The following is a 17,995-nucleotide window of genomic DNA, read 5'->3' on the forward strand; positions in this document are numbered from 1 at the left end:
TGCACCGCTTCCAAAGTCGACGCTGGCCCCGTGAATGTGGACTCAGAAATTCGAATTAGTGTATTTAGTATGGATACACAAATTCGACTTCATAAGGTCGAATCCACAAATTCGAACTAAGTTGATTCGAAATAGTCTTGTAGTGTAGACAAGGCCACAGAAAGTAATTCTTCCCTTCTACTCTGCAGTGTTAAGATCTCAGCTGGAGTATTATGTTCAGTTCTGGGAGCCACATTTCAGGAAAGATGTGGACAAATTGGAGAAGGTCCAGAGAAGAACAACAAAAATGATTAAAGGTCTAGAATGACTATGAGGAAAGATTGAAAAAACTGGATTTGTTTAGTCTGGAGAAGAGAAGACTGAAGGGGGACATAACAGTTTTTAAGTACATAAAGGAGGAGGGTGAAACATTGTTCTCATTAACCTTTGAGGATAGACAAGAAATAAGGGGCTTAAATTGCCACATGGGAGGTTTAGATAGGACATTAGGAAAAACTTCTTAACTATCAAGGTAGTTAAGCATTGAAACAAGTTGCCTAGGGAGGTTGTGGAATCTGTCATGGGAGGTTTTTAAGAACAGGTTAGAAATAAAACCTGTCAGGAATGATCTAGTTATTACATAGTACTGCTTTGTGTGCAGGGGATTGGGATAGATGACCTCTCGAGGTCCCTTCCAGTCCTACACTTCTATGATTCTATTATTTGAACCTTCTCAGTGACAATTTCGCATAAACCACTGTATATATATAGTGCTTTTTCAAATGAGCATCTTAAAGGCTTTTATAAAAATTCACCTCACAGTATTACCTGCAAAGAAGGTAAATATTGTTAGGAGAAATGTCTGTACACGTGTTAACAGTTAATAGAGAAGATGTCAGTACATGGTCTTCAAGAATATACAACATAGTTCCTCTGTTTTATAGGAACAATAACATTTCTTCTTGTTCTGCTTTCTAAGTGTCTGTTGTGTAGCTTTTTACAACAGCTCTTAATACATTACACCAATTTTAAAGATGGGGAAAGTAAGGCACAGCAAATTGAAATGTCTCATCAAGGTCACAAAAGAAGGGACTGATTCTACAAGCCTTCTGTGCACGGAACTCCCATTGAAGTTAATGGGCACTGTAAATATAGAATTGCCCAAGTCAGCCATAGAGATGAGAATCTTGATGCCCAACCCTCGCTTAACCACTAGACAGCTCTCTTTTTCTATTTGAATAACATTTAAAGTCACAAGAAGCTCTTCATGGTTTAAACATTGAACATTCTGATTAAACAGGAAAGGACTACTAATCACTAATGAAGCAAAATGGAAACTTGCTTACAGTCAGTAACACATAGGTCTCACACTGACAAGATCATGAATGAGGTCACTTTTCAGCAAGAAAGTGGCATCAGCAGGAGGGTCTGAAATGCCAAATATAATTAAAAATCTTATTTTCAAATGCATGTCAAACTGCGACCCTTCACAGTGCCGTGCTAACCTAAACAAGTGCAGCTTTGTTTTAAATATGTAGCATACAGTTTCCAGCAGTTTCATTCTCCCACTGCTTTTCACAAATGGATCCTCTCACTTATGCAAGTTTGGTTTCAAGGGAATTACCCCATATCTTCACAAGACAGGAGACTTGGCCCATGTTTTTAAAAACGAGTTTCTTAATTGACTATGCATTGTTGTTTTTGCTGAATCAGGACACACTTTTGTTTCACCTAGCTGTTGTTTATTAATTTACATTGCACAACACTTAAGCTGCACGACAGTCAGGCAGACAGGGAGTCAGACACACTTGGACTTACAGCAATACAGTAGAACCTCAGAGTTATGAACACCTCCGGAATGGTTCGTAACTCTGAACAAAACCTTATGGTTCTTTAAAAAGTTTTGGAACTTTACTATGCAGAAGAAAAATGCTACTTTTTCTTATTTTTGTAGTAGTTTATGTTTAATACAGTACTATACTGTATTTGCCTTTTTTTTTTGGTCTCTGCTGATGCCTGATTGTGTACTTCCAGTTCCAAATGAGGTGTGTGGTTAATTGGTCAGTGTGTAACTATGGTGTTCATTACTCTGAGGTTCTACTGTATAGAGTTTTACAAATACATAAAATATCTTCTTTTGCCAAGAGTACTGTCTGAATCTGTTTACTGAATGGGGCAGGTGTATCTCTGGAGTTTCATTTGCAGAGGCAAATACTGATCAATGGAAATAAAGGTGACAGTAGTTTTGCTTCCAGCTTCTATGATTTAAGCTCAGAATTACAAACTGAAAACCATGACAATGTACTGGCTGAGACTGTAAATGTACATAGAGGTTTGGACAATAGATTCAGGAGAGCTGGGCAATGCAACTTGAATTTGTGATTTGAAATAGATGAGGAGCTCAGAGAAGACTGAGATGTGTACTATTGCTGTGGATGGTGGTTTTTTGTTTTTGTTTTTTAGTTTTTTAGTCAAAATCATTCTTTGACCCCCCCTATCCCCCATTAACTCTGAAGAGTTAAAACAATGTCCCTTTGCTTTGATTCAGCATGAAGAATAACATGAAAAACTTGGCTAGGCAGCAGTACTACAGAGAAGGATCTGGGATTATAAATTGAATGAGTCAATAATTCAATGCAGTTGCAAAAAAAGGCAAATGTCATTCTGGGATGCATTAACAGGAGTGTCTTGTATAAGGCACTGGATGTAATTGTTTTACACTGGTGAGCCTCAGCTGGAGTACCGTGTCCAGTTTTTGGCACCACACTTCAAGAAAGATGTGGACAAATAGGCGAGAGTGCAGAGGAGAGCACCAAAAATAAGAGATTTAGAAAACGTGACCTATAAAGAAATATTGAAAGAATTGGGCATGTTAAGTCTAGAGAAAGGAAGGCTGTGGGGCAACATCAGTCTTCAAATTATGATAAGGGCTGTTGTGATGAAGACCGTAATCAATTGTTCTCCATGTCCAGTGAGTGTAGGACAAAAAGTAATTGGCGTAATTTACAGCAAAGGAGATTAGCTTAGATGTTAGGAGAAACTTTCTAACTATAAGGGCAGTTCAGCACTGGAACAGATTATGTAGGCAGGCTGTGGAATCCCCATCACTGGAAATTTTTAAAGAACAGGTTTAGCTACAGAGATGGTCTAGTTATACTTAGCCCTGCCCCAGTGTGGGGGATGAACTAGATGATCTCTTTCAGCCCTAGATTTTTTTTAATTTTAAAATTATCTTCAAGGAGATCCTGGTAGTTTAAGAACACATTCTGCTGATGATCTGTGATCTCAGTGGAGTGCACTTCTCAGAGTTGCTCAAAGGACTATTTCTGACAGCTGCAGAGTCTGTATACATGTGGCTGCATTTCATTACATGTGCATACATAAAAATGCAGAACAAGAAATAAAAGGAAGTGCCAAATTCCTAAAATCAGTAATTCAGGTAGTTTAAACAATCAGGCCTGGTCTACACTATGCGTTTAAACCGAATTTAGCAGCATTATACCGATTTAACCCTGCACCCGTCCACACAATGAGGCCCTTTATATCGATATAAAGGGCTCTTTAAACCGGTTTCTGTACTCCTCCCCGACGAGAGGAGTAGCGCTGAAATCGGTATTACCATATCGGATTAGGGTTAGTGTGGCCGCAAATCGACGGTATTGGCCTCCGGGCGGTATCCCACAGTGCTCCATTGTTACCGCTCTGGACAGCAATCTGAACTCGGATGCACTAGCCAGGTAGACAGGAAAAGCCCCGCAAAGTTTTGAATTTCCTGTTTGCCCAGCGCGGAGCTCTGATCAGCACGGGTGGCGATGCAGTCACAAATCCAAAAAGAGCTCCAGCATGGACCGTATGGGAGATACTGGATCTGATCACTGTATGGGGAGGCAAATCTGTTCTATCACAGCTCCGTTACAGAAGACGAAATGCCAAAGCATTTGAAAAAATCTCCAGACAGAGGCCATAACAGGGACTCAGCACAGTGCTGTGTGACAGTCCCCGCAGTCTCCGAAAAGCATTTGCATTCTTGGCTGAGCTCCCAATGCCTGTACAGTCAAACACATTGTCCGGGGTGGTTCTGGGTATAGCTCGTCAATTTAACCCCCCCATCCCCCCGTGAAAGAAAAAGGAAAAAAAATTGTTTCTTGACTTTTTTAAATGTCACCCTATGTCTACTGCATGCTGCTGGTAGACGGGGTGCTGGAGCGCTAAACCGCAGCATCCTCTGCTCTCTCCTCCCCGGTGGCAGATGGTACAGAAGGACTGGTATCCATCCTCATCATCAGCCCGTGAGTGCTCCTGGCTGGCCTCGGTGAGGTCGGCCAGGGGCGCCTGGATAAAAATAGGAATGACTCCTGGTCATTCCCAGCAGATGGTACAAAACAGCTGGTAACCGTCCTCATCATAGCAACTGGGGGCTGAGCTCCATCAGCCCCCCCCCTCGTGTCTAAAGAAAAGATTCTGTACTGCCTGGACTATCATAGCAGCGGAAGGCTGGTCTCCTCTCCCCCCTAGCCTTTAATGTCCTGCCTGGACTATCATAGCAGCTGGAGGCTGCCTCCCCCTCATTTTATCTCACTACAAAGTCTGTGTTTCTTATTCCTGCATTCTTTATTACTTCATCACACAAATGGGGGGACACTGCCACGGTAGCCCTAGAGAGTTGGGGGAGGAGGGAAGCAACGGGTGGTGGTGTTGCAGGGGCACCCCCTAGAATGGCATGCAGCTCATCATTTCTGCGGGATCTCTGGGGATCTGACACGGAGCGGCTGTGCTCTCTGGTTCTCTAGTACACTTGCCCCATATTGTAGGCTGGACTGACTCTATTTTTAGACAAAACATAGGAAGGGAATGACCCAGCAATAGTGGATGGGAACCTGGGAGGCAGTGACCATGAGATGGTCGAGTTCAGGATCCTGACACAAGGAAGAAAGGAAAGCAGTAGGACAGAGACCCTGGACTTCAGAAAAGCAGACTTTGACTCCCTCAGGGAACTGATGGGCAAAGTCCCCTGGGAGAATAACATGACGGGGAAAGGAGTCGAGGAAAGCTAGCTGTATTTTAAAGAAACCTTATTGAGGTTGCAGGAACAAACCATCCTGATGTGTAGGAAGAAAAGTAAATATGGCAGGCGACCAGCTTGGCTTAACAGTGAAATCCTTGCTCGTCTTAAACACAAAAAAACAGCTTACAAGAAGTGGAAAATTGGACAAATAACCAGGGAGGAGTATAAAAGTATTGCTCAGGCATGCAGGTGTGAAATTAGGAAGGCCAAATCACACTTGGAGTTGCAGCTAGCCGGAGATGTTAGGAGTAACAAGAAGGGTTTCTTTAGGTATGTTAGCAACAGGAAGAAAGTCAAGGAAAGTGTGGGCCCCTTGCTGAATGAGGGAGGGAACCTAGTGACAGAGGATGTGGAGAAAGCTAGTGTACTCAATGCTTTTTTTGCCTCTGTCTTCACAGACAAGGTCAGCTCCCAGACAGCTGCACTCTGCAGCACGGTATGGGGAGGAGGTGACCAGCTCTCTGTGGGGAAAGAAGTAGTTCGGGACTATTTAGGAAAGCTGGACGAGCACAAGTCCATGGGCCCGGATGCACTGCATCCGAGGGTGCTAAAGGAGTTGGCCGATGAGATTGCAGAGCCATTGGCCATTATCTTTGAAAAATCATGGTGATCGGGGGAGGTCCCGGACGACTGGAAAAAAGCTAATGTAATGCCCATCTTTAAAAAAGGGAAGAAGGAAGATCCAGGGAACTACAGGCCAGTCAGTCTCACCTCAGTCCCTGGAAAAATCATGGAACAGGTCCTCAGGGAATCAATCCTGAACCACTTAAAGGAGGGGAAAGTGATCAGGAACAGTCAGCATGGATTCACCAAGGGCAAGTCATGCCTGACTAACCTAATTGCCTTCTATGATGAGATAACCGGCTCTGTGGATGAGGGGAAAGCAGTGGATGTGCTATTTCTGGACTTTAGCAAAGCTTTTGATACAGTCTCCCACAGTATTCTTGCCAGCAAGTTAAAGAAGTATGGGCTGGATGAATGGACGGTAAGGTGGATAGAAAACTGGCTAGATGGTCGGGCTCAACGGGTAGTGATCAATGGTGCCATGTCTAGTTGGCAGCCGGTATCAAGTGGAGTGCCCCAAGGGTCGGTGCTGGGGCCGGTTTTATTCAATATCTTCGTTAACGATCTGGAGGATGGTGTGGACTGCACCCTTAGCAAGTTTGCAGATGACACTAAACTGGGAGGAGTGGTTGATACGCTGGAGGGTAGGGATAGGATACAGAGGGACCTAGACAAATTAGAGGATTGGGCCAAAAGAAATATGATGAGGTTCAACAAGGACAAGTGCAGAGTCCTGCACTTAGGACGGAAGAATCCCATGCACTGCTACAGATTAGGGACCGAATGGCTGGGCAGCAGTTCTGCAGAAAAGGACCTAGGGGTTACGGTGGACGAAAAGCTGAATATGAGTCAACAGTGTGCCCTTGTTGCCAAGAAGGCTAATGGCATTTTGGGTTGTATAAGTAGGGGCATTTCCAGCAGATCAAGGGATGTGATCATTCCCCTCTACTCAGCACTGGTGAGGCCTCATTTGGAGTACTGTGTCCAGTTTTGGGCCCCACACTACAAGAAGGATGTGAATAAATTGGAGAGAGTCCAGCGGAGGGCAACAAAAATGATTAGGGGGCTGGAGCACATGACTTATGAGGAGAGGCTGAGGGAACTGGGACTATTTAGTCTTCAGAAGAAAAGAATATGGGGGGATTTGATAGCTGCTTTCAACTACCTGAAAGGGGGTTCCAAAGAGGATGGATCTAGACTGTTCTCAGTGGTAGAAGATGACAGAACAAGGAGTAATGGTCTCAAGTTGCAGAGGGGGAGGTTTAGGTTGGACATTAGGAAAAACTTTTTCACTAGTAGGGTGGTGAAGAACTGGAATGGGTTACCTAGGGAGGTGGTGGAATCTCCTTCCTTAGAGGTTTTTAAGGTCAGGCTTGACAAAGCCCTGGCTGGGATGATTTAGTTGGGTTTGGTCCTGCTTTGAGCAGGGGGTTGGACTAGATGACCTCCTGAGGTCCCTTCCAACCCTGAGATTCTATGATTCTATGATTCTATTCTATGATTCAGGGAGTAATTCCCATTTTTGCCTATGCGCCCCCGGCCAACCTCAGCGAGGCCAGCCAGGAGCACCCATGATAGCAGCAGACGGTACAGAAGGACTGATAACCGTCATCTCATCTCCAATTTACAATGGCAGACGGTGCAATATGACTGGTAACCGTCTCTGCTATCTTGCAAAGGCAAATGAATGCTGCTGTGTAGTAATGCAGTACCGCGTCTGTCAGCAGCATCCAGTACACATACAGTGACAAAAGGCAAAACGGGCTCCATGATTGCCATACTATGGCGTCTGCCAGGGCAATCCAGGGAAAAAGGGCGCGAAATGATTGTCTGCCGTTGCATTCCTGGAGGAAGGATTGAGTGACGACATTTACCCAGAATCAACCGTGACACTGTTTTTGCATTGGGATCTCAACCCAGAATTCCAATGGGCAGGGGAGACTGCGGGAACTATGGGATAGCTACGGGATAGCTACCCACAGTGCAACGCTCTGGAAATCGACACTAGCCTCGGTACATGGACGCATACCGCCGAATTAATGTGCTTAGTGTGGCCGCGTGCACTCGACTTTATACAGTCTGTTTTACAATTATGTAAAATCGGAATAATCCCGTAGTGTAGACATACCCTCACTCTCTCTGAGTTCTCAGATTGCCTCGTATTGGGGAAGGTGTCACAATCAGACTTTTGCTTGAGTAGGGACTACAATATTTGTACCTTTTTATTTGGAAAATATTTTTAGCTCTGACATGGATGTATACTCTCAGCTCTTCGTGTTCGTTTATTTTTTATTTAGTGGCTTTTAAATTTACTCCCATATATTGTTTTCTCTTAATAGATTCCATTCCCCGCTTCCCTTCTTTATAATTATCATTCTGTACTCTACAATAAGGGCAAGATTTTTCCAGTTCTCAGAATCATGCGTAGGACCTTGTTTTCAAAAGAGCTTGTGTTTAGGTATCTAAATAAAAGCCCAATTTTCAGAAATAGTCAGCACCTAGTAATTCCCATTGTGAAATTACGGGGCTGATTTTCAAAAGAGATCAGCACCCAGCATGGTTGTTCAGTTGGAGCTGAGTTCTTTTGAAATGGGACTGCCATGTGCTTTAAGTTAAGCATGCACCTAAGTTCTTTGCTGAAGAAGGATGTGGTCCCAGATCCTCAAAAGTATTTAGGTGCCTAACTCCCATTGAAATAAATGGCTCCTAAATGTCTTTGAAGATCTGGTCCGTGGCCTCTGTACAACCACTGCCTTCTACACTGGATAGCTGGAAAAGATGGCATATTGGGAATGCAGAGTCAGTGTGTCAAGTCCCAAACAGGGATATTTCACTTGTTTTACTCCCAAACTGGCTATAAACTAGCCTATGTTCCAGCAGTTACTTAGGGCTGGTCTCCACTACCAGGGAGATTGACCCTGATGCAATCGATGCATCAGGGATTGAATTAGTGGGTCTAGTGAAGATCTGCTAAATCGATGGCAGAGCACTCTCCAGTCGACCCTGGTACTCCAGCTCTCTGAGAAGAGTAAGGGAGGTCGATTGGAGAGTGTCTCCTGTTGACCCAGTGCTGTGAAGACACTGCACTAAGTCGACCTAAGCTATGTCGACTCCAGCTATGTTATTCACGTAGCTAGAGTAGCATAATTTAGGTCAATTTACCTCTGTAGTTAAGACAACTCCTTAATTTTTTTTAAAGTGTAATGTCCATTGCCTCATTAGGAACTTCAGTACCTTCCGATTCCCACTTCTTTTCAGGGCTGGTTGAACCAGGCTGCCAAATCTGAAGCCACATAAAACCACAGATCAAATTTAATGGGTTAGGGCTTTGCAGAGACTCCTGAACAGTTGGCTTTGGCTCTGTCACCCTCTTCTGAGTTTAATAACAATGAGGCCTACTGTATAAGGTGGCAGCCCTTCTGAGCCCTGTCCAGTTTAGAGGTCACTGAAATACTAGATTTAAGAGTATTGTTCAATTAGCTCTGTGGAGTTGGTGTTTTGAGTTTTTTAGCTTGAGAGTTTGTTGTAATGCTTATGAAGCACCCAGGAGCTAGGTTTATCAGAGGAGGAAGCTCAGCATATTTTTTCTACTTCACAAGCACTGAGCTTAGTTCTCCTTGAACTTCTGGAAACTTCTGTTTCACACTGGGCATGCTCACATGCTTAATACAGGAGTAGTATAATCATGCCATACTATTATTACATAATCTCATTAGCATACAGCTCTCATACAGAAACATTGCATTCTTTTTCCTTACTGCCTCCCTTTATCCCCTTTTATGGATATTTAACTTTGAAATAGATTTTTTCCCCTCAATTATTTGTTGAGTCAGTTACATCTGATCACAACCTTGTGTGTCTTTTGTTGGTTTTCTCAAAACACAGCTACTAGGAGAGCTGGTTTTAAAGATTTCAAAATTTGTAAAGTTGATGAAAATTTTAATATTTCAAATTTTGATTGAGAAATGTGTTGATTAGCTCTAGTTGGTAACATTACTTTCATTTTAGGCATCTTATACTTTCACTTTAGCTACTCGGACTTGTCATCCTTCATGATGTTTGTGTCTGATTTTCAGTAGTGCTGAGTACCTGCAGCTCCAGTCAGTTGGAGATGTAGGTATCTGAAAATCAAGCCATTGGTGCTTTTGGTGCCGCTAATGATTCTTCTGGCACTGACACAGAATGATTCACATTCTGTTGCATGTTCCTTGAGTTTTCATCTCTTTTCCTTCTGACCCAATATGCCTTTGGGATGTCTTAGGTATTTCATTTCAAGTAGACATTGATTATTTCTCTGCTGCTGACTTTTCACAATATAAGATCACTTGTCTCTTGTGGGAGCCAAAACTCACTGGCTTCCAGCTTTTATCATCTGTTCTAAAGCGAGTTAATCACCTTCTTGTCAACCTGAACAATGGTTTTGTATGCCTGTTGTAAAATTGTTGTCTTTTTTGCTTTGCTTCCTGTTTTGTTTTTAAGTCTAGTATCTGCTTTAGTTTGAGCAAAAGAGGTCTTGTGGGAAGTAAAATCCTTGTTCATCTGTGTGCACCTAGGTGCATCAGTACTGGGGAAGCCCATCCTTCTATTGGTGTATTTCATAGGTTCAACAGGTCTATATATGGATCACTATAGTTACATATAGATGTCTTCAAGAGATTTTTCACTGTCTGAATGGTTCTCTTAGTAATCCCGTGACTTCATTGCACAAATGGGTCTTAGGGAATTCTCAGAAGTCTGCACATGAAAACTGGGATCTCTTGACAGTAAGTTCAGCTTGTAGTGTTATATGGTTGACATACTGCAATGGGTAATTGCCATCTTGTATTTGCTAGTGATTTTAAAGCAATAATCAATTTACAATAAAGAAACCTCTTTGCATATTAAAATAAGTCCTCCCTTACACTTTGCATTAGTACATCTGGAATTTCATGACCCATCATCAGTTCTCTGTATTGTGTCTTTTTGAAATGGTTCTATGTAGCAAAATGTGTTACCGTGTCTGTTATCTGAGCACTATTCATGGAAAGGACAATGTATCTCTTGCCTTTTTCTAACATTTTTCAGCACAGATATGACAGCTATGAATGTTAGTGAGTGTTCCCTGCCCCATCCAGTGTAGATGGAACAAACAGGCCTTTTCTATTTAGCAAATGTTGCCTTCTTCATTAATTCATCCATAAATAGTCAATATAGTCTTAGAGTACATCTATACTGAAATGTAATCCCAGGGTTAATAGAATTTGAGTTAGCAGACCTTGGGTTTGTTAACCTAGGGCTTGAGCATCTACACTGATTTGTAACCCTAGGTTAGGAATTACCTGTTAGGTTCACTCCCTATGGGGCACCTGGCATTGGCTACTGTCAGACAGGATACTGGGCTGGATGGACCTTTGGTCTGACCCAGTATGGCCATTCTTATGTTCTTCATTGTTGAGCCCTGGGTCCCAACCTGGGCTCCAGAATCTACACTGTATTATATGGTCCTAACTCTGACCACATATATCCCAGACTTAGTAGCACTCTCCCAAAACATGGCCACGTTAGCCCTTTGTTCATAGCGCGGTCTGACAAAACTTGACTGTCCACCAGAGTTGACTGTCCAGAGGACAACGAAAGTCAGCCCATGGAATTGTGGAATACTTTTGATGGCTTCCCAGAGCATGAGTCCAGTGGAGCTGCATTTACAATGCAAAGCAATAGGACTTAAACCCTGGGTCCCAGCTTGACTCAGGCTCAGACCCTCCATCCTTGTGGGGTCCTGTGACCCTGGGTCTTAGCCCTGGGTTAGTATGATTTGTGTGTACATAGAAGGGCAGTTAGGCTTGAGCTTGAGTTCGAACACTGGGATTACGTTGCAATGTAGACATACCCTCGTTACAAATGTTCTTTCTAAAGGTCATCTTTGGAAAACTGGGTTTATGGACAACTGGTTTTGGGTGTGTTTCAGTAAGAAATTCTGGTAGTTTTGAAGATACCTCACTGAATTTTATAATCATTACTATTGCACTCAGGTGGTGTTAATCTGTTTATTACTCAGATAAGCATATTAATGTGATTTATATTCCACATGGAGATTAATCCTCCTCTCCTACACTAATTTTGCATCAGCTCACTTGGATGGAGTTACTCCTGATTTAACCAGGTGTGAATGAGTGGACAATCAAAAAAACTTTACAGCTTCAGCGTTATATATTAGATTGTAGGTGATGATGAAGACAGAGGACTAGGGCTTTGGCAGCAGTAGTGGCTTCTTTCTACTGCTCTGGTCCCATTGAGGCAGTTGGAGATTTCACATATGTATCTACACCACCTGCTCTCAGCTCCCTGATGTTGGGGGCATGTTGGGGTAGAATAGGTGTGAAAAAAAGGTGCAGGCCAAAGTGTTTGCACTTCAGTGGTCTCTAGTTACTAGAGAAGTTCCTGCTGGTGTGCCTTAGAGGAGCCCTTACTTTGTTCCAGGTTATGCTGGGAGCAGAAATGGTCTTCAGCTGGCCCCAGAATTAGTTCCGGTGCAAAGCAAAGCTCAGCCAGTTCAGACAGTCTGGTCCAAAATGTCTCAATTTACAAACCTTTAGTTTATGACATTATATTTATTTGTGTTTTTAAATGTTAATGATGGATAATCTTATTGTAAGTACACAGGCTGGAGTGACATTTCAAAATCTACTATAGCAGCCAGAGCCCCTTGGCTCCCATGCTTTGACTGCTAAAGATTCTCAGAACCGAATTGCAAAACCCAGTCCAGCATCAGCAGGATCTGGGGCCTGATCTAAATAATCCTTGTTTATGTAAGCAGCTATCCTAATTCATGCAGATAGTCCCATTAAAAACAGTGGGATGACTTGGATAAGCAATGGTTGCTATATTGAAGAAGACTTTATTTTCCTGTTTGTATGCTTCTAGCATTAGTTTTTACTATAGATTATGCTTTACCATCCTATATACACATTGCTTTCTTGTAATTATAGCTCTTTTAAAGATTTTTTTAAATGGAGTTTAATGTTTTTTTCCATCCAAATATATGAAGCCATTTTTTGTTCTCAGGCTATGAACATAACTCTCATTTGAGTCAATACATTTCAACTGTTAAATATATCATGGTGTCTCTTTTAGCAAAGAAATGCCACTTTTTGGGGCCATAAAATACAGTGAATTGAAAGCTAACACCTAATATATTTTTCATTAAATACAGATGTTCAATGTAAAACTCATTTTTCAGCATTCATAAAAGGCAGCAGAACTACAATATTCCAGCTTAATATATAAAAATGCAATAATCAAACTGCTAATGTAATTGTATTGTTAAATGGCAAGAGAAGATAGAAAGCATTTTTTTCTGCATGTGTTTAAAAAGGAATATATATTTTAATCTTATTGCTTTAATCAGATTTATAAAAGCAGCCAAGAGAATAGCCAAATCCATAAATCATAGGACATCATAGGCATTTAAAATGAGGGTTATTTTACCTATATAGAAAATCCTAAAGAGTTTGCATTTAAAACAATAAAACTTCAGTTATGGTTAAAGATATGAATGTATGTACGGTATTTTACAATAGAGTTCTATATTAACATATAATATTGCCTTTTAAAATAAAACAGCTTCTAATATGTCCATTCTTTAAATTAGCTTTCTGATCGTTTCGGCACCTTCGACCGAAGGGACAAAATGGAAAATATTTTTCATTATTAACAATAGAAAATGTAGGCCAAACATGGTGGTGAAGGTATTAAGGCGCTGGGATGCTGACTTTTTTGTGTCTGGGGGCTATTAATTTAATTCCTGGCTCCAGAAGAGCTGCATGCACCACTAAAATAATGTCAGTTATGCACAGACTTCCATTGTGATGCAGTGCTGCTACTGCTCTTCTGCCACCTGCAGAAGTCATTATATACACTAGAGGCTACAGTATGAAATCTACAGTGGAGAGAATCAAGGCTAAAAAATGAAGGGGAAAAAAAGGTTTTACGTCAAACAGATGTTCTTGAAAGAATAAATGTATCAGAAATAGCAAGTTTAACTTGAACCAGAAAAGTGAATCTATTGTTGCATCTGAGAATCACATGCTTTAAAGATCTTATTTTATTCCTCTCTGGTTTTAGCCTACAAAATGAAGAACACTGGGGACTGTTTTCCTTCAAGGTGTTACATTATTGTCAAAGTACCTAAAACCTTTCCAACAATTTCAAAGCCATGGTCAGATAAATCCTAGTATCCTTTTGATTTTTGTGCTTTTGTAAATTAAAATTTGTTTAAAATTGGTCTGGTCTGTATATATTTGGACAAAAAATACAAAATGAAATATTTCAAAAATTTATTTTGTTTTAAAAGGATATAAAAAAGAGGGATTTATTTAAAAAAGAGGGAATGTGGTTCAGAACAAAAAAACCCAACCTCTCTCTGATCTCCCCTCTCTCCTTTTTTTAATGGAAGGGTGAGACAGTTTTAAAAAATGATTATTATTGTATGTACTGCATTGAATTATTGTATGCAATCAGAGATTTAGGGACAACTAGTGCATGGGGCTAATAGCCATTGGTGGATCTATCCTCCATTAATTCATCTAATTCTTTTTTGAACCCAGTTATATGTTTGGCTTTCACACCATCCCTGGCAACAAGTTCCAAATGTTAACAATGCATTGTGTGAAGTACTTCCTTATATTTTAAACCTGCTGCCTATTAATTTCATTGGGTGACCTGGTTCTCGTGTTATGTGAAGAGGTAAATAACCCTTCCTTATTCATTTTCTCCACATCATTCATAATTTTAGAGACCATTATTGTATCTCCCCTTACTCATCTCTTTTCCCAGTTGAAGAGTCCCAGTCTCTTTAATCTCTTCTCAGATGGAAGTTGTTCCAGACCCTTTATCATTTTTGTTGCCCTTCTCTGTACTTTTTCTAATTCTAATATATCTTTTTTGAGTTGGGGAGATGAGAACTGCACTCAGTACTCAAGGTGTGGGCATGCCATGGAATTATATAGTGGCATGATATTTCTTGTCTTATTACGATTTCTAATGTTCTGTTAGCTTTTTCAACTGTCGTTGAACATTGAGCAGCTGTTTGCAGAGAACTATCCACAATGACTCCAAGATCTCTTTCTTTAGTGGTAACAGCTAATTTAGACCCCATCCGTTTGTATGTACAGCTGGGATTATGTTTTCCCATGTGCATTACTTTGCATTTATTGACATTGAATTTCATCTGCCATTTTCTTGCCCAGTCACTCAGGTTTGTGAGATCCCTTCATAACTCTTCGCAGTCAGACATGGATGTAACTGTCTCAAGTAATTTAGTATTGTTTGCAAACTATGCCACCTCACTGTCTACCCCTTTTTCCAGATAATTTATGAATATGTTGAACAGCCCAGGTCCCAGTACATTTCCTTGGGAGACCCTGCTATTTACCTCTCTCCACTCTGAAAACTGACCATTTATCCCTGCCCTTTGTTTTCTAGCTTTTAACCAGTTACTGATCGAAGAGAGGTCCTTCCCTCTTATTCCATGATTGCCTACTTTGCTTAAAAGCCATTGGTGAGGGATCTTGTCAAAAGGCTCTTTGAAAGCCCACGTACACTATATCCATTGGATCGTACTTGTCCACATATTTGTTGAACCCCTCAAGGAATTCTAATATGTTGGTGAGGCATGATTTCCCTGTACAAAAGCCATGTTGACCTTCTCCAACATATTGTGCTCACCTTTGTCTGATATTTGATTTTTTTTTTTACTATAGTTCCAATTAATTTGCCTGGTACAGAAGTTCAGTTGCTTCATTCCTTCCTCTATAGCAAGGCATGGCAGAATTCAATTTTTATATTTTATATAATTTTGATTGGTAATATTGATTATTTTAAATAATTTTACTGTTTTTATCTATTTCTAGTTTTCACACTTCCAGGAAATTATGGGGGTGGTATCAGAAAATAATTATTTAATGACAGTAGGTATTGAGATTCAAAAGTTTTATAACAGTTAAAACAAAATTGTCGACTACACATGTCAAAATATACAAATTAAGTATCCTTAAATGAAATTCTTAAGTTTTCAAGCAGCATTTACTTTCTTTGCCTATCTGTAAATTTCAGTTACTATCAATGGAAATATTTTATCGTTTTCTCCATGTATAGTGAAATCCATGTTTACTGACACTTACTGATAAAAGCCTAATCCTTCCAAGCCTATCTATAGGCTTGGCACCCTGGTTGGATTACATCTGCTATGATGCACCAGGATGTCCTGTCCTGGAGAGTGGAAGCAGTGTATCATGTCAGACATAATCCACTAGGGAGCCCAGCCTGTAGAGACCAATGGGGAAATGAGGCAACTAAACTTCAATCCTCATGAAGGAATGTGCCAGCATTACCAAAATCAAAATATTTTTGTTTATGGGTATTTAGTTTTTAGACCAAATAAATTGGTAATTTTCCATGGAAAGTAGACACTCCTTTAACGATAAAATTCATTTAGTCAAACTCCACTTTCCTTCAAAAAACAATTTTGACAGAAAATTGTCAGCACCTTCCAGGATCAAACCCTAAATTAACAATGAAATAGAAATTAACCTCTCGTCTCTAAAGCTGGGGACTACTGGGAGTGAGGGTGAAGCTTGCAGTGTACTTGTTCTGAGGATAAATTTAAGACATTATGTTGCAGGGCTGTCAATCTGGCACCTTTTTAATATCACTACAATAAAAAAGTGGTCCTGTATAGTCAGAAATGGTAAAACAAGATTAATAGAATCTGGCATATTAGTTGGACTCATTCTACAAAAATGTGTTGTTTGACAAGATGAATGTTTAAAAATATACCATCCTGAAGAAAACATCAAATTATCCAACCAAAAAATGTATCAAAAAAATTGTGTCTCAGTGCCAGGAAAATAGCAGCAAGACTAAATGATAAAAACTCAGTGTAATGTGAGTTATTCAGTTAGGGCTTGTTTCTAAGCCCACTGAAGTTAATGGAAAGACTCCCATTGACTTCAATGGGGTTTGGTTTATGGATTTTCCTTGCAAATCCAGTATTTACATTTCTTGTGTAGACACAGGCATCCTTTTTTGCCATGTTAATTTTCTTCTTGCCTTTCAGGTAGAGAGATAACTGCGGAAACTTTTATGGAGAAGTTGGATAATGGTGCCTTGCTCTGTCGACTAGCTGAGACCCTGCAAGAGAAATTTAAAGAAAACAGTTTTGATGCAAACAAGCCTGGCAAAGTAAGTCTTAGATAACATGTCGCATGTGCTATCAGCATTAGGGATCTGTAACTTCATGGATCTAATTGTATTTGAGAGTTTCAGAGGTTTTGTTTGTGGAGGCTCTACCCCTCGGAACCTGGGACCACTACTCCACATTGAAAAATGAGAAAATAAAACTCTAGTAAAATCAGTGTACATTCCTCCAAATGCTGAGTGCTTTTTCATATATGCCAATTCTTTCATAAAAATGAGCTATTTTAGTAATTGTGCTGGTATCCTTGACAATGTAATGCACATTCCATTAGAGGCTCTGTTGCAGCAGCACTTCAGTGAACAGCCTGGAAGCCACAGAAGAGCAGCAAAGGTTGCTTTGAAATGTGTTCTTAAATGGACTGCCTCAAAGACCACTGGGGACAATGAAAGTCTTTGTTTTTGCTTCAGTAAACTTTTGATCAGCCCTAAAGTCTGGTTCTGCTCTTCAAATTAACCTTGTAAAAATGGCATAGTGGAATTTCATGTTCATTGTCTTTCAGTGAGTTCCCTATCAAATGAACTCAGTGTACAAGTAAAAAAAGATGGTTATTTTAACCACCAGTCCTGAAAACAAAGCCTGAGTGCTGAGAGTCAAGCTTGGCTCTTTCCATCTTACACATCTTCACCTGTAATAATTTTGGTAACATTTGCCACACATTCAATTGTATCTGGCCTGCAGGAATGTCTGCAGTTGCTGTTACAGGCCGTCTGTGATCACTGTAGCGTTTGCTCTGCCTGAAGTCAGGTAGCCATGTGGCCCGTCTGTCTCCCCATGCTGAATCACAGTAGGGAAGGAGCTGCCAAAAGAAGAAGGCAGTCATAGGGCAGAGGTGAGGGGCCTAGTACTAGCACCAGAATCCCTAGCATCCTACCAGACAGTCTCCTATCCCTACGTCTGGCTTCCCCCCTATGAATCCAGCCAACTCCTCTGAGTCTCCAGATTACCTCTAAACAGGTTTTCCTAGCCCCTCCCCCTCCAAAGTGGACCCCCAGACCTCTCTGAGAATCCCAGTTTTCCCTGCTTCCTCCTCTTCAGCAATCCCAGACTCCCTCCAGCACCCACCTGGCCCCAGACACCCTTAGTTTGTTCAGCACTCATCCATCTCAGACACGGTCTGGCGCTTACCTGCCATCTATCCTAGCGCTCCTTAG

The 17,995-nt window shown here is 41.0% G+C and overlaps 1 protein-coding gene across 7 annotated transcripts in view; it reads left to right on the forward strand.

Annotated features, from left to right (window-relative positions):
- The window catches only part of GAS2 (growth arrest specific 2), a 168,007-nt gene that overhangs the window by 48,797 nt on the left and 101,215 nt on the right, over positions 1 to 17,995 (forward strand). For all 7 annotated transcript variants that reach the window (XM_045016818.1, XM_045016824.1, XM_045016819.1 and 4 more), the window contains one exon: positions 16,704 to 16,828. In XM_045016818.1, coding sequence (XP_044872753.1) covers positions 16,704 to 16,828 — 125 coding nt within the window. The remainder of the gene's footprint in view (positions 1 to 16,703; positions 16,829 to 17,995) is intronic.

Source organism: Mauremys mutica, chromosome 4 (assembly GCF_020497125.1).
Source record: "Mauremys mutica isolate MM-2020 ecotype Southern chromosome 4, ASM2049712v1, whole genome shotgun sequence".
NCBI classification, from domain to species: Eukaryota; Metazoa; Chordata; order Testudines; family Geoemydidae; genus Mauremys; species Mauremys mutica.